Below are 21,364 nucleotides of genomic sequence, written 5' to 3' on the forward strand. Positions count from 1 at the left end.
ATGACAAAGAGAGAGCCACCATTATCATGGCGAATGAGCTTCCCAGGGACCTTATACAGTGAATGGGAGGCTTCTTACTGAGTCAGCTTTGGAAGCCATGCAGGGCTGAGATAGTTCTCTTCATCCTAGCATAACTGATTAATTGGAAGGAATCCCATACCCTTTACATTCTCTAACTTCAAAGGCCTAGTGTGCCAGAGACCCTTCCATCGGAGGGTCTGACCCAAGGACCTCTTGATCCCAACTGACAGAAGGCACAGGGGTACCTAGGGTTACAGGGATTTTCCCAGGTCTGGTATCTAGTAGTCCACCAGAGAATGTCATGTAAGGTCTTTAATGAAAGCCTATGTCACACTGAACTCCATAATCATTGTGAGATGTGTGTGTGTGGAAAATATGTGAATAATTATATATATATATATATATATATATATATATATATATATATATATATATATATATACACACACACACACACTAAAAACTATGTTCCTTAGGACAGGGCAGGAAAGAAGAGATGCTTATCTCACACTGCCTGGTCATGTGAAAATTGAGTATTGTGTGGTTCACAATGGATATCTATTTACAGTCTGAGCAAAATGCTAGTCAACAGATTGCTAAGGCTACAGGAAAAAACAGAACCAGCAGGGGTTATCTTGTTTAGGAATCGGACCATGCACTTTTGAAACTATATCAGGGGTGCAGATGAATCTCCAGTTAGCCCTTCAATCTGTGAGGACAAGCCAACAACGGCTTGATTTTATGAGAAGAAATCTCAGCCAAACTGGTTGACAATGCTGGGAATAGGATGTGGGGTAAGTTATCTCGTAGGATATCAAAGAATGCCTTGGTAGGTAGGGTGTCCAGATAGCAACTGTGAAAAAACAGAACAGGGTGAAGGTTAATAGGTGCCTATATAAGAAAAAGTCCCAAAAAACGGGACTGTGCCTATAAAAATGGGACATCTGGTCCCCCTATTGCTAGGTAAGTGTAGGCTCTAGAAAGCATGTTATGATTTTGTTTTATATGTAACCATTTGTTTCCGATATTCTTACGTTCTAACTCTTGAATCTCTGTTCTTTGATAATAAGCTTAGTCTTGTTTCTATCTATCTATCTCAAAATGTTGTGTATTAAACAGAATGGTGATCCTTATAGAAGCTTGCAAGCTGGTATGTACTATTCCTTTGGGCGTAGCGAATCTGAGAGCTTTGTGAATGTTTAGTGGAACAGGGGCTGGGCACTGCAGAAGGACGCTTGGAGGACTTGGGGCGGGAGTGTGCGTATCATTAACCAGTACCAAGAGAGCAAACATATTTCAGAGGAGGAAATGTACTTAGGAGGGACTACAGAATGACACTATCCCCGGGGGCTCAGCACCCTGTGTCTGCATGGCCCAGAGACACAGCCTGTTCCATTCATCATCATCAGCATGTGGATAGAATAAAAGACTCAAGGTTATTCATTCAGAAAGCAGCACTTTCAAACTCCCTTCCCCGCCCCCACTTCTCTGATATTGCAGACACTAATGGGCTCTATCTGCCAATAAAGTAAATGTTTTGGAAGTGACATATTCTGCAGAAGAGATAAATTAGGATAAAAGTTCCCTAACTCATCAGCTCTTTGAGGCAGGTGTCAATTTCTGCACCAGGCAAGCAATTGAAATTCATCCACTTCAAGTGTACTGAAGTGTGGGGGTCAATTAAGTTTTCACTGCCTGCCTGGCTGAGACAAATGTTTGTCTGGGAGTGAACTCCATAGGCAGCCATTTGGGATGGTTTTCATGTCAGAACACTGCATTTGGCTGTAATTAATGCATTCAAAATTCACAGAGATTGAGTGATGAACAAAAATGGATTTCCTTCTATTTAATAAATAACAATATACTATGACATTTCTGCAGACTATTCTGCCCAAAAAACTCTGTAAATGCATCACATACTACATACTGAACATTATAATACCACCAAAAAGCAGCCTCTCATCACATAGCATGCTGCCAAATACTGCAAGGGGGAGAAATTTAAGCCCAAACATTGGCACAAACTTTCAAATATTATGGGAAGTACTAGAGGATTTCTAGTGTCCATAAAGAGCAGACAGGAACCAATGATTGTCTACACTAAGCTATGGTGTGAATTTAAAGAGCATTATCTACTCTGCACCAACTCCCCATGAGGACACATTTACTGCATATTAAGAGTGCTCTCATGCAGTTTAACTTAGTACACTTCCAAAGTGCATTAAGCCAATGCACAGAAAGACACTCAATTCACAGTAAGAGTATCGACATGAGCAGTTAGTGTGGAGTAGTGTGCATTCTAAATAGTGTGCACCAGCTACTTTGGGCTTTATCTCCATGTAGACAAGAACCCAGTTTGTCAGTCTTCCAATCTGTCAATAGCTGTCTGTTTTAAAATATAAACTTAAATAAAATTTGGGTTTTTTTTTCTATAAAGTCAAAATAATAATTTGGGTTATCCAGTTTTGCTTACATTGGTGTTCTTGTGTTGCATGAACTCATACGTTGCACTTCTGTACCGTAAATATCCTTTACTTGAGGTTATCAAAGCACATTACAAACACACAAACTGAAGCAAAATGAAAATTATTATTTGTACTGGGGTAGTACCTAAGAACTCCACACATGGACTACGACCCTGTTGTGCTAGGTGGTGTACAAGAAAAAGACAAGTCCATAGAAAAATCAGTATTTCCAAATATTTTTTCCATTGAGATGCAATGATAGAAGCAAAAAAGCCCAATTTCTAGTTTCACATGAGCAAGTTTATCTAGGCTTAAAAATAAAATTCCAGTTTCTCAGAGTAAGTGTTACAACACAGATGACAGTGTAATGTGATTTCTAGTTTGGTTCCAGCTTGATACACAATGAGAACAAAGGGCTTTTCTGTATTTCTGCAATGCCTACTTGGCTCTTCAGAGTGAATACTCGCCGCTAGACAGCATGAAAATGAATCATTATTTCTGACAGAGAATGATAGTTTTCCTCTGCTGTATCCATTGAATGTTCACGGGGGGATTTCTGACCCGCTCCCTGTTGACAATTATTATTGAGTGTTTGATGACAGTTTCGGGTTCACCTCATCATGAGAGCTTTCTTGTTTCTTGTCTACCTTGTCACATCATCTGACAACACCATTAAATAAAATGCACTCTTTTTAAATAAAATGCTGTTGGCCTTCCCTCAACGAGCGAATAAATCCATAGAACGAGAAGTGAGGGAGGAGGGATTTTTATTAGAGTTCAAAAGTTAAGTAAAATAAAGATACAATTCCGAAGCCCCAGGATCTTTGATGGAGTCATGGCTGGCGCTGGGGGGGCCCAGTGGGCAGCTTTGGTTGAAGAGGCTCTTCTGTGTAACTGTCTCTGATTACGTCGCCTGCCTCGGCGACAGAGTGCCCGTACGTTGATCGGCCTTGCGGTCAGGAGAGGACACTGCCTGGTCACGGAATGGCAAGGGGCACACAGACACCTGGCTGCTCCGGATGAGGAATAACCGTGCGGGGCGCTGAGCCACAGGGTGTGGTCACGGGCACCAGGCCCTCCGCCGGCCACGTGCCGGGCCCTTGTCTCTGGCCAGGATCTGGCTGGGCGGAGGCGGCGCCGCCCATGGGCTGTTGCAGGAGGAGACTCACGGGGCAGGGGGGGCGCTGCCTGGCCAGCGGGCTGGGGGCGCTCAGGGAGGGGCTACTGCCTGGGCTGGGGGGGCTCTGTTCTGGGGGTGCAAGGGGAGGGGCTTTATGGTGCGTGACAGGCTCCTCCAACCCCATTGGACAAACCTATGACCTCTGCCCCCTGACCTCTGCCCCCCTCTCCCCGGGGTTCTTTCTACATCTCCTCGGCGGCTCGCCCACCCCAGCCTGGTCCCTCACGCCAGGCCCCGCCCACCGGCGGCCGCTATTGGCTGCGCGTTCGGACGCCCACAAGGCGGTTCCGAGGGAGGAAGGGGCGGAGCATCAAGGGCTCGTTACCAGGGCGACCAGCAGGACGCTGCTGACCGGGTTACTGCCGCGCTTCAGCCGGGGGTGAGCAGGGGCCCCGCCCCATTCCGCCGTCCCCCCTCCGCGCCGCGCCGCCCCGCCCCCATCTCTCCCCGCTCCCCAGCCCCCCATCGCTCCCCACCTCTCCCCAGTCCCTGGCCCCGATGTCTCCCCGCTCCCCGCCAACACCGTTCCCCTCCGCGCCGCCCCCCGTGTCTCCCCACTGCCTCCCATCGCTCCCCGCTCCCCAGCCCCCCATCGCTCCCCACCTCTCCCCAGTCCCTGGCCCCGATGTCTCCCCACCCGCCCCCATCTCTCCCCGCTCCCCGCCAACACCGTTCCCCTCCGCGCCGCCCCCCATCTCTCCCCGCTCCCCAGCCCCCCGTTGCTCCCCATTGTCCCCACCTCTCGCTGGTCCTTAGCCCTGTCATTGCCCCCTGCCCACACCGTCCCCCCTCTGCACAGCCCCCCACGTATCCCCACTGCCCCATCGCTCCCCGCTCCCCAGCCCCCCATTGCATCCCACCCACCATCTTTCCCCCCTCTGTGCAGCCCTCTCTCTCTCTGCTCCCCAGCTGCCCATGTCTCCCCACCTCTCCTTGGTCTTCAGCCCCCTCCCATTGATCCCCACCTCTCCCTGTGCCCCAGGCCCCCCACCCTGCAGCCCCACTTTTCCCCCCAGCCTCTGATCATTCCCCCCTCTGTGCAGCCCCCCACTGTTCCCACCTTTCTCCACTCCCCAGCCCCTCTCCCTACAATCCCTGCCCCACCTCTCCGTGCTACCCGCAGCTCCTCCATTGCCGCCTCCACAGTCCCTACTTTTGCCTGCTCTCCCTGCAGCCCGCTCCCCATCCTCCAGCCCCAACCTCTCTCTGCTACCCATAGCACCCCCATTTCCCCCATCTCCTGCAGCCCCCACCCCACCTCGCAGGCCCCCCATCTCTATCTGCTTCTCAGCTCCCCACCCTGTGGCCCCAACCTCTCCGTTTTCCGCAGTGCCCTCATTGCCCCCACCTCCCCCTATGGCCCTCTGCTCCATCTCTCCTCACCTCTGCTCTCCACAGCCCACACTTCTTCCTGCTCCCCACCCTGCAGCCCCCCCAGTCCTCACTGCCTCCCACAGCATTGCTCCCCCACCCCACAGCACCCCAACTGCTTCCCAACTTTTCCTAGCCCCACCTCTCCTTGCTCCCACCTCCCAGTTCCCCAACTTCTCCCTGCCATTAACCTCCCCCACCTCCTGCTGCCCCTGTCCCTACAGTGCCCAATCCCTCCCTGCCCATGATGTCCAGCCTCACCCCCCAGGTGCTCTAACGGGCCACTATGTGTGACTTCCTTGCAGGCAAAGGTGCTAGCAAATGGAGCCTTCTGGTCAGCCTGGGTAGCATCATCGGGGCCAGCTTTCCCTGCCAGCCCACTTTGGCCCTTGTTGGGTGTGGAGTAGGGAATGTGAAAGGAGAACTCCATAACTCTCAGGCATGATGCTGTTTGCAAAGGGCCTGTGAAGCCAGGGTCCTGAGCACTTTTGAAAATGTGATCAACTAAATGCTGATAGTGGTGGTGATTTTATGACACAAACCCATGTCCCAGGGGGCTTGCAGTTGACATTATGTAATACTCCGAGTAACTGTATGATGGTGCTCGCTGTAGTTCTGGGCTGGAAACAAACTGTCAAAGCCCAAGTGAATGGTAAAGGGAAAATGAACCAATGTTGTGAGCCATCCAGCTTTCCCAGATGTGGCAACAAACCTGTTGTTTTATTTTTAGACTTTGTAAGCTTCTTTTTTTCTGTTGTTATTCGTTCCTCTAGGTTCCAATCCACCCCCTTAGTCATTCTGAACCATGATGGCTGATGAGCTGGAGGAGAGAGATTTGCAGAAATTCCTGAGAGATGTGGATGAAATTGGTAAGTGTACTGTAAACATGGTGGGCCAGATTTACACTTGGTCGGAGCACGTGTTGCTCAGGCGAAGTCAGTGTGTTAAAGACAGCATTGGCTTCTGATTTTAGTGCCCACCTTGCAGATATACTGACTTCCCCTAACTCCAGCTGATCTTGATAAGAACTGTGGGTGCTTAGCACCTCTGAAAACCAGACCCAAATTGTCTTTAGTTGGGCACTAAGTAACAGAAACAGTCAAAATCAGGTATTGCTTTAGAAAATGTTGGCCATGATCTTTCCTTATGTATAACAATGTTTATAAGAAATACTTCCATAGAGTGAGGCCACAATCCTGAAGGCAGGGGGCGTTCCATGCATTCAGGGGTGTTTCCTCAGGCAGTCACTTCCAGGAATTGGGGGTCTTAGCAGTTGGGCTAGCAAACAAAGAAGTGACATTTAAAAAAATCAGACTTTTTGATAAGTGATGGTAATAGATGGCATTTCTATATCCCCTTTCATCTGAGGATCTCAAAGTGCTTTGCATTCATTAACTTAGGCCTGGTCCACACTACACAGTTAAATCGATTTAAACAGCGTTAAATCGATTTAACGCTGTACCCGTCCACACTACAAGGCACTTTAAATCGATTTTAAGGGCTCTTAAAATCGATTTCTGTACTCCTCCCCAACGAGAGGAGTAACCCTAAAATCGATATTACTATATCGATTTAGGGTTAGTGTGGACAGAAATCGAAGTTATTGGTCTCATTCTTTTACTGTAGCTACCCAGAGTGCACTGCTCCGGAAATCGATGGTAGCCTAGGACCATGGATGCACACCACTGAATTAATGTGCCCTAGTGTGGACGCATAAAATCGATTTTATAATATCGGTTTTATAAAACCGGTTTTAGTAATTTCGATTTTATGCTGTAGTGTAGACGTAGCCTTACAAAGTCTTATAACACCTCCATGAAGTAGCCAAGGGACACACCACTGAATTGTAACCATCTCTGGGAGAATTGCCACAGTTTTTTTTTTAGCAGAGCATAGGAATGTTGTGCAGCAGTTTAGGACAGGAAGTGAAACAGAAGAATAACATAGCTACTTGAAAGTGCCACAGAAATTTAGGTCTAAAAGGGAATTACCTGAGAGACTTGCATATTTGTCTTTATTGCTAAGACTGGAAAACTTCACTGATTTCCAAATGACAGCAGTGTGCACTAAGGTTTGGGAGGCTTGTTTTGTGTTCTCTCCTGTTGCTGTTTCTGAAGTTAGACTCCTAGCCAGAGGCAAAAGACAAATAAGTATCTTTGGTGCTGGACGTATAACAAATGATGAAAAATAAATCAAAATGTGCCTAAATCTGGGATTTTGTGTATTAGACAACAAAATCGCTGTATTTTTGAAACTGCTTTATTTTTATCAGTGAAATTTGATCCTCACTGAAATGCTGTTTATTGCATCACATTGTTGCCTTAATCTTTGTTCAGTGATAAATACCCAAATAGAAAACTGAGATCATTTGAGGTGGACAAATAAAGAGAATTAGAGAGCAAAAAGAAGAAAAAACAAAAGAAGAAAAGATCATACAGTTTTGATCACTATGTTTAGTTTTTGAAATCTCTGAGTGCTTGAGATGTGAATCTTGCCAGATACTGGCAATGGCTCCAAATGCCTCCGGTTATTATTTTATTTTTAGAGTCATGTAAATCATTGGTAGAGGTTAGAGATGGGGAAAAAACTTGTTAGATTGAGTCCATCCTCCTGCCAACATTTGGAGCTATAGCCTATGGAGGAAGTCTCATGTATTAACTGAAGCTACCCTGAATCATAGCCGAAAGGCCAAGAACAGAAGATTATTTTTTTAATTTATAAATGTTGTCCTTGTCATCTGTATGTTACATCAAGTCTTTTAGTGCACACCTACACTTTGAGCTGGGGGTGTGATTCCCACATTGAGGAGACATACTTTCACTGGCTCTCATTGAGTTAGCACACCGCAAATAGACTGTAGCCATGGAAGCACAAGCTGTGGAATAGGCCAGTCACCCTGAGTATGTGTATAGGGTCTCGGATGGGCATAAACTGGCTAGACACCCTGAGTACCACAGCTTGTGTGGCTATGTTTAGTGTGCTAGCTTGATGAGAACTAGTGCACTGTCTCCTCAAGCTGGGAATCACACCTCACTCAATGACACATTCAGCTCCTTCTGGCTTCAAAGGCGTGTGTAACCAAAGGGAGAACTTAACTCCTGGTCTCTCTAAGTTAATTTTATTTCATATTTGTTTGGTTTGTTTTAGCCAATTTGGTTCAAGGCTTGAACTCCACAGACCCAGCTGTCCAGGAAAAAGCTATCTCTGATACAGAGAAAAGACTTCATATCCAAGAGGTCAGAGATGATGGAGAATGCAAGACCAAGTTGAACAGAACAGTTGTTAACTCACAAGATGCGGTAAGACTTATGATCTCTTTTCGAGTATCAGATGTAGGCGGTTAGTGTCTTTCAAATGATCCAAGTGTAGCTATCCTGCCACTTATGCAAACTCATAAGTATTGTTAAAAATACAAGCTGAGTGTAGCTTAAACCTGTGTTTAATTTTCCTCACTGGAAAGCATAGAGAGAATACCCCACATCATGTTTTACAGCCTATACCTGTTCTTCAGGAGATGAAAAGGAGATCACTGGGTGCTAATAGCAAAGAAGAAGCAGGTGCTGAGATGCTGTAACACGCGGCTACTGTTTGCTGCTTCCTAGGGGCCTGATCCAAAGCCAGTCGAAGTCTTGAGAGACTTTAATTCAGACATTAGGAGCTAGATTTTCAGGTACCTGAATATGCAGATAGGCACCCAGTGGGATTTTCAGAAGTATCTAAGCAGGTTAGGCACCTAACACCTGTTGAAATCAATAGAATTTGGGCACCTATCCTGCTTAGGCACTTTAGAGAATCCCACTAAGCATCTATCTTCATCTTTAGGCACCTACAGATCTTTGAAAAACTGGCCCTAGGTGTTGTGCAGCTGCACATCGTCTTAGTAAAATAAATGCTTAAATTATGAAATGTACCCCAGCAGATTGTTATAGCAGTTAGAATAATCAGATTGCAGTGGTGAATTTTCCCATGTAAAGAGTCTAACAGATTCATAGCAAAATTGTTTTTACAAGAGGACACCTGAGGATTGAATTGTTTTCTTATGCTTTGTGACTTTAAATGCTTCTGATGGAGTTAGTTTTGACAAGTTTAAAAAATGATTCTCTTGTTACTAGACTCATATTGTCAAGTATCAGAGAGGTAGCCATGCTAGTCTGGATCTGTAAAAGGCGACAAAGAGTCCTGTGGCACCTTATAGACTAACAGACGTATTGGAGCTTATGCTCCAATACATATGCTCCAAGACTGACAAAGTGGGCATTCACCCACAAAAGCTTATGCTCCAATATGTCTGTTAGTCTACAAGGTGCCACAGGACTCTTTGTCGCTTTTTACAGACTCATTTTATACATCTGTGTTTTAAGCTGCTTTGAAAAATGAATGTGATCTATTTTTTGCAATCCATATTTTCTCATGAAAATTGCAGCTAGTTTAGAAATAACTATACTTAAATTTATTTTCATTCCAGTTCAAACCTAATCTTTTTGTCTATGTGTTTGTGTGTCATTCATCCAATTTTTTCAGGCCACACGGGATATGGAGACAGTGAGACGAGGTAGGACAGGGTTCTCCTCTCCATTAATTGTCCCCTCTTCAGTTTGTCTCAGTAAAGCTAGAGTAAGGATTCAGATTGCTTTCCCTGATTCATATGCCTAATGCAGGCCCTGAACCAACTCCAACTGAAGTCAATGTGAATCTTTCAGTTGACTCTGAGAGTTGTCTCAGAAAGTTCTAATTGCTTACAAGTCCTGTGTGCCTGGCTGGATTGTGCATAGTAAAGATTCTTTTTCAGCATATTCTCTACCTTGCATCTAAGAACCTCGTTATACTGAATCAAAAAGAAGCATCTCTTAGAGAAGAGCTACTTAAAGAGGTGGGTATGCAAATCTAGGGCAGCATTATGTCCTTTGTGCGTAATAGCTTATCACTCATGTTCCGAGTTGTATCAAATTAATGAAATACCTCCTTAAGATTTTCTTTGTGGAGAAAACATGTCTCAGAAATGACATTTCTCTCATCTCCAATTTGATTTTAATGAGGAAATTTTTTCTTTCATTGACTGAAACGGTACCCTAACCTTGCTGGCTCTCAGACAGCTTCATGTCAGCATTGGAGAAAGATGCAAAAGAACGAGCCAAAAGAAGGAAGAAAAATGAACGTTTGGCAAATGGTAATTGCTGAAGTTTTACATTTTTTATGTCCACTAAGCACTCCTTAAAAAGATCAGAGCTGAATTAAGCTAGTAAGCTAGCCTGTTAGCCACACTTTTATAGGAACCTGAGAACATAAGAATGGCCATACTGGGTCAGACCAAAAGTCCATCTAGCCCAGAATTCTGTCTTTAAACAGTGGCCAGTGCCAGGTGCCCCAGAGGGAATGAACAGAACAGGTAATCATCAAGTGATCCATCCCCTGTCGCCCATTCCCATCTTCTGGCAAACAGAGGCTAGGGACACCATCCCTGTCCATTCTGGCTAATAGCCATTGATGGACCTATCCTTCACTAACTTATCTAGTTCTTTTTTGAATCCTGTTATAGTCTTAGCCTTCACAACATCCTCTGGCAAGGAGTTCCACAGGTTGACTGTGCGTTGTGTATGCACATTGATGAGACTGGGGACAAGGAATCTGACATGTGCTGTTCCATTGTACCAATGATCGTATGTATAGCCTTGATTAGAAGAGAACATGGGCTATGCACAGTAGGTGCTGAGGTCTTTTGGAACCCATTCCTCTTGATGGCTCTCCTCTTTACAATAAAGAGACTTAAGGTTGGGAGTGAGAGATGTGGTGTGTGGGAAGATGCAAGTTTTAGGCTATAAAGAAAAAATACAAATGGCCTGAGTTTGTCTTTTAGAACATGAAAGGGGCACGTAAATGAAAATACACGGAGAAAAGTCTGTTGCATGCTATGCCTGACGAACACATTTCCGATAGAGGCAGTACAGTGGGAATCTCCGGGCAAGTTGCTGCAGGAGAACACAACTTCTGTCCACTGTGTTTACAACCGGAAATACTGACATTTCCAATGCATGACTCTTGTTGCTGCAGCCCTGAAAGAGAAGGGAAATGATGCATTCAGTAAAGGAGACTATGCCACAGCTATCCAGCTATACACCGAAGGGCTGGAGAAACAGAAGGATATGCAGGTGCTGTACACGAACAGAGCACAGGTCAGTGTGTGAAAAAATCTGCTATAGATGTATTGTTTAGGTACAAAACAGCCTACGCTACCTGCAGATGGCACATGAGAATCATTGCTCTGTTGTCTAAGCCAGTTTCAGGAGTTCAGGTATGTTGCAGATTACCTGGAAAAGGGAGGAAAAGCAGCACATAAGGTAGTTTGTCCTGGGCCATTGTCCACAGCGATGCTTTAGGTCTCATTTTTGCTAACAGGAGTTGATGGGATCTACTTCCTGCCATGCTAGCAACAGTGAATATTAATATGATTAAAAGCTACCAGCAAAATAATTCAGACTAAGCTCTGTATTGAAACTTTCCCTTTAGTTTCTTGCACTGGTCAAGAATTCCACTTCACTGGAGAGGCTTTGATGCAAATCGTGCTGCCTTTTATGGCCCTGAACTAATTCCTCAGTCACGTGAAGCGTTTTATGCTCTCTCTATGCAATTGTCTAATAGAAAGTAATGAGCCATCAATATACAGCCTATAATGTAATATCCATCCTCATATAATGTGCCAATCGGAGACCTGCTATTGAGTGCCCAATAGCTGGTACTAAAAGAAAACAAGAAGCAAAAATAATCAGTCATGAACCTTTTGTAGGTTAGTGCAAGGCGAGTCTATATTCCCATCTTTGCCTCTCTTTTTTCATAATCTCTAATGGGGGCTAATTCTCTGACATGTCCATATGAAGGGAAGAATCCGTCCTCCTGACATATTCTAAATAGGCTGTAGAGAGCTAAATGTTACCATAGGTGATGAGCTCTTTACCTGCCTTGTATGCCGAGGTGGGCTGGCAGAGTTCTTCTCTGCTCCATTTGCCAAATATTATATCTTTAATAATACATTAATAGATTTTAAGGCCAGAAGGTGGACCTTAGGATGATCATTATTTATTTGTATTATCATAGCCCTTAGGAGCCTCTGTCATGAACTAGGACCCTCATGTGCTGGTGCTCTAAAAACACAGAACACTGTCTTTCCTTGAGACCTTATCATTTAGTCTAACCTGCTTCATAACGCAGGCCATAGAATTTCACACCCCTTAGATAGGTCGGTCACACAGGAAGTCTCTGTTGGGAACAGAACTCAAGTCTCATTCCTCCTAGTGCAGTGCTTTAAACCCAGTGGCATCCTTCTTCCCCAAATGCAAATCCTGCCCATACTTCAGTACTTCCAATCAATGTTATGTTTGACTGTTGAAATCATTCCCAAGAGCTTTGCAATCCATTCCATTGTGTGTACCTGTAGGACCCCTCCCTACCATGCATCAGCAACAGGGTCTGCACCCTATATTTTTGGCATTGTTGCACAGATCTCTCCCACTCTAGCTAAAGGACTGACTAGTATAAGCCGATGCTGTATTGAGAAAACTGCTGATAATGTGAGAAGCAGTAGGTTCTGTGACCTTTCACTCAATGGCATGCAACCTATGAAGTGGGCATTTTGCTGGCAGTGCGTATCGGTGGTTGGGTCCTTGCCACAAGATTATGGTACTAATATTGATGTAAATGTGTTTCTGTTCAGCAGGTTATCTCATTTCCCTTGAGATTATAAAAAGGCACAGTTGCACTTCAGAAAATCATTGGACAGCCATTATTTTAATTCCCAGCCTGTGCCTCTGGCTTCCAGGAAGGAAAACCAAACCTGACAGTCACAACCCAGACTTTAGCTCCTCACTTGACCATGTGGGAATGGTTCAGCAGTCTTGTTACATTCATTTTATTCCTGTTGTGAGTGCAGCCTCTGTCCTGCAGGGAGGGTCAGAATGAAGCCTCATCATGGAAGGATTGTTTGTCCCACAAACTCCATTGCTCTGCCCTTCCCTTCTACCCTCCCTGTGCAGTGACAGCACAGTGCAAAGGTCACCCCCCAGCCGCGCCCTGACATGAAAGCAAAGTTCAGTGGGGAATATATTTTTTTCACGCTGCCTTTATTCTGAAAGATGTCACATTTTTAATTGTGAACTGAGGACTTTTTCCTGCCCTAAGTTTAGTGCAGACCCATGTGAGTTTTGTGCTTGGTTTATGTTTAACTCACTTGAAAATCCACTGCACGCTGATGCACAGACATGGTAAAACACCAGAAGGGTTTAGGAGCAGTTAATTATGTATCAGTCAATATGTTGGCATTTCCTGTGGGTTAAAGCATATCACTTTCATTAAACTAATGTCTGCACAGTGCTTTGAACTTGGAAAAACATGACTGAGATACACAGTATTCTAATTCTTCTTTGGACTGATAAGTCTGCTGATCTGTATTCCGTCTTGGCTTTATTTCAGGCTCACATGAAGTTGCAGGAGTACAAGAAAGTAATCAGTGATTGTGAATGGGCTTTAAAGGTAACTGCTTTGCAGTTTCTTCAATCAGTTGGTAGGACACAGAGTATAACTAGTCAGTATTAAACATGCCAACTGAGAGGTGTGTCACTGGCTGCCCAATTTCATTTATAAGTGGCATTTCAACAATATTAACACCGTTTACGTCTTTATTTATCTAGTCTAGAGATCATGATTCAATCTCATGTCCTGGCATGCGCTGTGCTATTGATGCCAGAGGCCTATTTATACATATTCAGTTAGTAATGCAACCCTGCAGTGTGTGTTTGACCTCACAACTTGTCATCACAGAAGCAATTCTCATCGCAGAGGAGTATTTCAAAAGATTGTATGGTTCTAATGGAGGTTTGCTGCAAATGTGTCAACATGGGTGAAATTCATCACCGTGCAAAGGATCACTGAAGGCCCTGGGCATGACTTAAACTCTGCATGCTGAGGTCCTTGGTGATCAGTTCAAGTTCTGCTGAAGAGAAGGGGGCTCATGTATAGTGGTAGCCTGGTGTTACTTCCCAGGTGGAGACAAAATGCAACATTGTTATGCAATTTCCACATTCTTTTAAAAACTGAAACGAGCAGCTAATGCTGAGTCTGATGTTTCTCTGGGGTACCCAGGACTGTGAGGCACCGTACTATCACCTGCCCTTAGTGTGAGGAAACCTTGCCTGCGCTTGCCATTGGTCAGCTCCCCAACTCTACCAGCCACAGGCAACACAAGTACTATGCTACTCAGGCCCGACTGTTTCTCTATAAGTTAGTAATGGCCACAGTCCAACACTCAAGCCCTCCAGGCATCTCCCTGGAGTATCCAACCCCAGATCTACTGAACACTCACAGTATTCATGTATCTGCTGCTTCCAAAGAAACTGTACACCCCAGCTTACCAGTTCCTCCTCAGGCATCTGCTCCGCATAACACAGATGTACTTATAGTGAAGTCAAGTATAAGTTGACTTAATAAAGCACAGAGATTCACGTGATAGCAAGTAGAAGTATTGGAAACAAATGGTTACATATAAAATTAAATCGTAACATGCATACTGGAATAGGCTGTTGTCCTTACCCCAGGAAGTTCCCTCTTCAGAAGCTTATCTTGGGGTTCCTTAGTTGTAAATTCTCAGGCCTGGACCTGGCCCAGGCAGTACACATAGCCTGCTCCATGGGTGTCCATTGCTGTATACGCTGATTGAGTTAACCCTGAGGCTCATCTTGAGTCAGGTGTTGAGCTTTATTTAAACAGTTTTGGAACCTAATATTCTACATATCATGGTACAGGAAATAGTTTAAAACATCTTCCAATAATTATGATGATTGGAGAGCTACTGGCTCATGGTAGAGACCTCATGTACCACCCTTTGGTGAACTATTATGCCAATATCCGACCGAGGAGATCCCTGTAAAACCCTGTGCACTCCCTGTGCCTTCTGCCAGCTGACACCGAGAAGTCCCTTGGTCATACTGAGCTAACTTTCCTGAGACAAAGGACATTAACATTTTAAACAGTGTCTAGATGGAATCCTTTTTCAGTTCTTTAATTAAATATTTTATTCAAATATTTAAGTTTTATATAACTAATGATAAAGCCCCCTTGCAAACATTTCCTGGGAATGTTCTGCTGATCTGTTTAAAAATGTAAAGGCAATAGCCTTGTTAAACTTGCAGTGAATCCTCTCACTAGAAAGTGTTCATGTGACATTTGGAAAGGTGGAGAACTATACTAAAAGCCAAAAAGAAAGTTCTGAATCCAAACTCAGTGGCTTTAAAACATTAGTACCCATTCAATGTGATACAACACTGACACATCATTAATAGGATTAGCAATGTAATATCGGGAAATTAATATTCTTCTTACACTCAGTTGAACTGGAAAAGATCAGCCAGTTGGGTAACATTGGGAGTGTGATGTTCCTTAACTGTGAAACCAAGAAATCATCAAAACTAGTGACAATAAAGGACTCATTTCATTCTCGGCAGGGCTGCTCGAGAAAGATGTGAAACTTCAACTGCTGTTAAGGTTGGATGTACATTAAACAATGTAATTGCATGTTACGCTATGATAAGAAGCCCATGGCACTGAGTCTCAGAGCCTGGGCCATCTGACTCTGGCTTGGGCTGTGCGGCTATAAAATTGCAGTGTCGATGTTCAGGCTAGGGCTGGAGCTCGGGATCTGACTTCTTGCCCCTCTCGCAGGGTCCTCAGAGCCCAGGTTCCAGCCCAATCTCAAACACTAACACTGCAATTTTATAGCCCTGTGAGCCTGAGTCAACTGACCCAGGCTCTGAGACTTGGTGCCACAAGTTTTTTATTGCGGTGTAGCTATACCTTGTGAGGCTTTTAATTACACAGAGAATCTCCAGCAAGGGTGACACAAAAATAAAGAAGGTACTGATGATAATTCCTCAAGAAAAATTCAGGACAAAGAATTAGCTAAACTTACATGAGTGGCAGTCAGCAGTGACTATCTTTGCTAATTGTCCTTGTAAATAGTTGTAAGAGCAGCATTTTCAAGTTCTTGTATGTTTGGGTTCACCTTGCCATTTATTACCAATTTACTTTCTCATTTGGTAAATTAATGGTTTTGATTTCTATCATTCTATGTGCAACTCCAGCCAACAGTTCCCTTACATCCAGTGGGAGTGTTTGAACTGCGGCCAGTTTGCTTGGGGACGAGCAGAAAGACTTATGTATTGATGTCTTCTGCTACCTTGTTTCTCCATTACTCCTAATATTATAACAGCTGTTAATTTAAGAGTTCTGCTGTACGAAGATCTGATCTAGTGCAGAAAGTTACAGCCCTTGCAAGAAAGCTGATGAGAATCAGCAGGCATAGGGAATGGCTATGTTTGGCATAATTTAATCTGGACAGCCAAACAGTATTTTACATATCCATGACACAGACTGATAGGAGCCTCCTTAGAAATTAATGAGCTCTACATGATTTTTGTGAATTAACTCAAAAACGCCAATAAGTATAGCAGCCACACAATTCCAAATAAGTCTAAACCTCACATTTCCAAAATCCCATACCTTGTGGAGGTAACCAGCCTAGGAAGAGAAGGCATGACAGCAGAAGGCCGCTACAGACGTTTTGCAGATGATCAGTCCAGATACTTGGGATATTCAGAAATCTGATTTGCTAAGGAAACAGTATATAAAGTTTTCTTGATATGTAAAAGCAGCAAAGAGTCCTGTGGCAACTTATAGACTAACAGACGTATTGGAGCATGAGCTTTCGTGGGTGAATATCCACTTCTTTGGATGCATGTAGTGGAAATTTCCAGGGGCAGGTATATAGAAATTTCCACTACATGCATCCAAAGAAGTGGGTATTCACCCACGAAAGCTCATGCTCCAATACGTCTGTTAGTCTATAAGGTGCCACAGGACTCTTTGCTGCTTTTACAGATCCAGACTAACATGGCTACCCCTCTGATACTTCTCTTGATGTGGAAACTAGGTCCCGATCCTCATCTAAGAATACATTATGATACTGAAGTCAATGAAACTATTCTAGTTAACACCCACAGTGGATACGGCCCTAGGTTTTTAAAATTTTTAATATATACAAAGTATGAGTCCATGCTCTTATTTCTGATCAAGCCACTAGTCTGTATGTATGATTAATGTCATATTGTTGATTTCCTCCCAGTTGTGGCCTAAGGCTATCAAATGGCGAGACTGGGTCTACGTTTTGCAGATTATAGGGTGCTGTGGGAGAAGGGTGACCCTTTTCCCAAATAGGAATGTTGTCCCTGCCTGAAAAGTTAAATACATCCTTAGTAGTATTCTGTGTGAATGGAAGTGGAAAGTGTTCTGAGAAATTTCCATGTGCTAGCAATTGATTTTGTTACAGAGGGCGGTCTAAGTGTTATTCAATTAACTGAAAGTCAGCCAGCTTCACTCAAAGTGCAGCACACTCCACGGTTATAGTTAGTTTTTTGGGCAGTTGCTGTGGCTTTATTATCCAGGAGGTTAGACGACAGTGTGTAATGATTCAACATTCTAAGCTATTTGATTAATTCCTTTTAATGCAGTGCAACGAAAAATGTATTAAAGCCTATTTCCACATGGGAAAAGCTCATCTGGCCCTGAAGGACTACAATGAGGTAAGCTATACAGTCCTTGTGGGGGTTGAGCCACATTCTCTTTTTAAATATTCCAATATAAATCTGGAGTAACTCCATTGGTTGAGCAACTTAAATAAGGTTTATGCCCATATAGGAATTAGCAGAATATAAGTCTGCACCCTGTTTGGCATTATAAGGCAGTGGAAGAGAGATATGGTTTTATACACTTGACTTATGATAGCATGTTATGCTAATGTCTTGTCATACATCGGCTGCTTGGGGAACAAAATGTCTGCAGGTTCTTATGAGGGCTGCATTAGGTCTAAAATAAAATATTCCCCCTCATGTTACTATAGTGGGCTTTATCCATTACTTAGGCTCACACAAAGGTTAGAGAATAATTGCACATGGTAATTACAGAATCACAGAACTCTAGGGCTGGCGTGGGAGGTGGTGTAGTCCATCCCCCCCATTCTGAGGCAGGACCAAGTATACTTAGACCATCCCTAACGTTTGTCTGACCTGTTCTTAAAAACCTCCAAAATGACAGGGTTTCAAAACCTCCCTTTGGTAACCTATTCCAGTACTTAATGATACTTAGAGATGTTTTATTTCTAATAACTAAACTAAATCTATCTTGCAGCAGGCAAAAAGTCAGTTACTTCTTGAACTACCTTCAGTGGACATAGAGAACAATTGATTTTTGTTCTCTTTATAGCAATCCTTAACACATTTTTGAAGCCTTTTTATCTGGTTCAGGTGAAGTGCCCAAAACTGGACACACTATTCTAGCTGAGGCTTCACCAGTGCAGAGTGTTAATTGTGCCACCTGTCATGTCTTAGATACAACATTCCTGTTAATACACCCTCGAATATTAGCCTTTTCCACAGTTGCATCACATTGTTGGCTCATAATCAATTTTTGTTCCACTAGAATCCCAGGCTCCTTTTAGCAGTACTACCACCTAGACAGTTATTCCCTAGTTTGTAGTTGTACATTTGATTTTTTCCCCCTTCCATCTGATGTCCATGGGAGTTAGTCCATTGATTTCAAAGGGTCTTAGATCAGACCCAGTCAAGTTAGATATCTTTAACATAATCTTTTCCTTTTTGTTTTCAACTAACAATATAGTCTTGTGTTTCTTTTATCAAGTCCAGGAAGTCCTATCAGAAGATCTTAGAAATTGATCCCCAAAAGGACAGTCTATTTAAAGGTAAGAAGTCTAATGTCAGGGTTCTTCTGGTATCTTTATCCTGTCATCAAAACTGAACTTAAATTAAAAACCAGTCTTATGCATTCTAAACCTCTCTATGGACTCTTTCCATCCAGTTTCTGTATCCAATTGTTTTTTCTTCCAGTTAACGTCTCTTCTCTAACCTTTCCCTTTGGCTGGCCACAGCTAAGAGTCATTCTACTTTTATTAGGCTACAGGCATAATGTAAAATGTTGCCCCAAATCACTGAGCCAGTTCTTCCCTCTTTGCTTTGCAAGCTTTCTGTACGATTGACATGGTTGATAAATTATATAGTCAATTGCTTGACCATTCCTTGGTTCATTATGAAATATACTCAAGAGACCAAATAGCCAATATCAGTCAGATTTATTGCTAATAGCCAGTAATAATATAGCACAGGAAAAAAGGTTCAATACAATACCAATTTCCAGGAAGCTGTCTTGTGCTGTGTTGATAAATTCACTTTCTGCAGAAGGTGTGCTTCCTAAGTTATGCATTTTAGCTCAGAGTATTTATAGGATGATTTTACAAGTTACCAAAACTCTTTATGTGTCACTAAAATCCAACCTATTCATTTTTTGCCAGTTTCTTAATTTGTTGTTCTGTACCTCCCTTATCTTTGTTTTGGATACTGCATTCCAGGGACTGGCCTGTGGAGGTACCTCCCCAAGTTGTTGCAGGGCAGAACATTTCGCCTTTGACAAGCTTCTTATTTTCTCATGCCAAAGCTGACTTCAACTTTGAAAAGTGTTATTGGATTTTTAGCATAAGTGAACAGGAATATAGAAAAACAGGCCAATTTAAGATATGTACCTGCTAGAAATATATACAATATAACATTATACTTATATTATGTGCCTAGTGCATATTAATATATGTGGTGTCAATAATACATATTGATAATGTAATTCTGTATATTTTTCCCAGCATATATTGGTCAACCTTAGGATATCAAATGGTGTTCCATTTCTTTCCTCACTGTCCTTAATGTGTATCAAGAATTTGTGGCCTCTTTACTGAATTACATTTTTAGTTTCTCTTCCTTTTGGTGTTGAAGACTGCATGAATGAAGTAGACTTACAGGAAAGAAAAGAAAAAGAGGAAGAGAAAGCTCTGGAGGAATTTCAGTCTGGAATGTATACTGCTGTATCTGTGAAAGAGCTGCTCCAGAAGCTCAATAGACCTGACCAAAATATCCTTTATTATGCAGGCGGGATTAGAGTTTTGACTGAATCAATAAAAGATTGTAAGTATTTTATGCAAATCTGTCTGTCTAATGTGCTAACTTGGGCCATGAGCCAAATAGATGGAAATCTTTTAATGAGAGTTGGATCAGGCCTATAAAAACTCTACCCCTGTTTAAAAAAATATACATTATGGGCTTGATATTTTGAAAGTTTTGGGCCAGTAAATGCATGTATGAAACAGTCACATATTTTTGGGCCTAAAATCTGAGCACAATTATGTGCAAATCAGGCATGCTGTGCCAGAATAACATGAAGCACTTACTTTGTCGATATTGAAAGGCAGCTCTGTTTCCCTTAGAGGAGGTGAGTCCAGATCTCCCATTAACAGTCTTGAGAGTTATGTGCCACATCAAAGGAGAAGACACCGCATAGTGTGGGAAATGAGGATAGATGTTCAGTAACAAACCTAGATGGCAAACTTCTCCCATGAATGTATGGTAAACTGTAACCACATGAATCCATTCAGTATCCAGTACTCTAGCTTTCTTCTGAAACTGGCCACTGTTGTTCAGTTCGTTGGGATAGTGAATTAATCCTTGTTAACATAATGTAAATGATCAGATAAATCACGAACATTTTGCCTTTTGATGTGAACATTGGAATTGAAAGGCTCTTAATTGGGCTCCAAATGTAATGCTAGACCCAAAGCCAGGCAGACTTTGGACAAATTCATATCAGATGTGAAAATCACAGTTTAGACTCATCTCTACTGAAATCCTGACAAGTTCTGAGTTCAGGTGTTTCCATTGCATGTGTTGATAATGTTGCTAAAATCTACAGCAAAGAGTACAGGTGCTTGAGCATCACCAGTGGTTGCAGAACTCTGGTCTTAGAAGATAAGTAAAGAGGGAGGTGATTTTTATGATTTAATTTTAAAGCATACTGTAAATTTTAGGCCAATTCCCAATGGAGCTACCCAGCTGGCACCAAATGAGGATCTAGCCCTTTATATATACAGTGCATTACATTCTTCTAGCTGTGTAGCCTCCAGTATGTGAGATGTCCTCTCTCTCGGACCTGTATTCTTCTTCCTGGACTCAGTGAGCTGGTTGGGCTCTTCCTACTTTAGCACCTCCAGTTCCATGTGGACTCTAGTGTTGATTTGGATCCTTTAACAGCAGTTTGTTTAAAAATGTTTACAGTTGATTTGCAAAGCCTGACTGCTGTGTAAATCTTCCTGACTCTTTGCAAAGCTCTCTAAATGAAGTTACTCACTCTATACAATTACAGACATGAATCAGAGTATATATACTTCACTGCTGTT

At 43.0% G+C, this 21,364-nt stretch overlaps 1 protein-coding gene across 8 annotated transcripts in view; it reads left to right on the forward strand.

Moving 5' to 3' along the window:
• The first annotated feature begins 732 nt into the window (after positions 1-732).
• Positions 733-21,364, forward strand: part of TTC12 (tetratricopeptide repeat domain 12) — a 39,971-nt gene continuing 19,339 nt past the window's right edge. For 6 of the 8 annotated variants that reach the window (XM_030538430.1, XM_030538431.1, XM_030538428.1 and 3 more), the window contains exons 1-10: positions 3,963-4,045; positions 5,811-5,906; positions 8,185-8,336; positions 9,559-9,589; positions 10,127-10,204; positions 11,086-11,207; positions 13,498-13,557; positions 17,586-17,657; positions 18,772-18,832; positions 19,911-20,099. In XM_030538430.1, the coding sequence (XP_030394290.1) occupies positions 5,843-5,906; positions 8,185-8,336; positions 9,559-9,589; positions 10,127-10,204; positions 11,086-11,207; positions 13,498-13,557; positions 17,586-17,657; positions 18,772-18,832; positions 19,911-20,099 (829 nt within the window). In that variant the 5' untranslated portion in view covers positions 3,963-4,045; positions 5,811-5,842. Of the gene's footprint in view, positions 816-3,962; positions 4,046-5,810; positions 5,907-8,184; positions 8,337-9,558; positions 9,590-9,696; positions 9,908-10,126; positions 10,205-11,085; positions 11,208-13,497; positions 13,558-17,585; positions 17,658-18,771; positions 18,833-19,910; positions 20,100-21,364 lie in introns of those variants that run through there. The other 2 variants (XM_030538429.1, XM_030538432.1) reach the window with 2 other exon arrangements.

This window comes from Gopherus evgoodei, chromosome 19, assembly GCF_007399415.2.
Source record: "Gopherus evgoodei ecotype Sinaloan lineage chromosome 19, rGopEvg1_v1.p, whole genome shotgun sequence".
NCBI classification, from domain to species: Eukaryota; Metazoa; Chordata; order Testudines; family Testudinidae; genus Gopherus; species Gopherus evgoodei.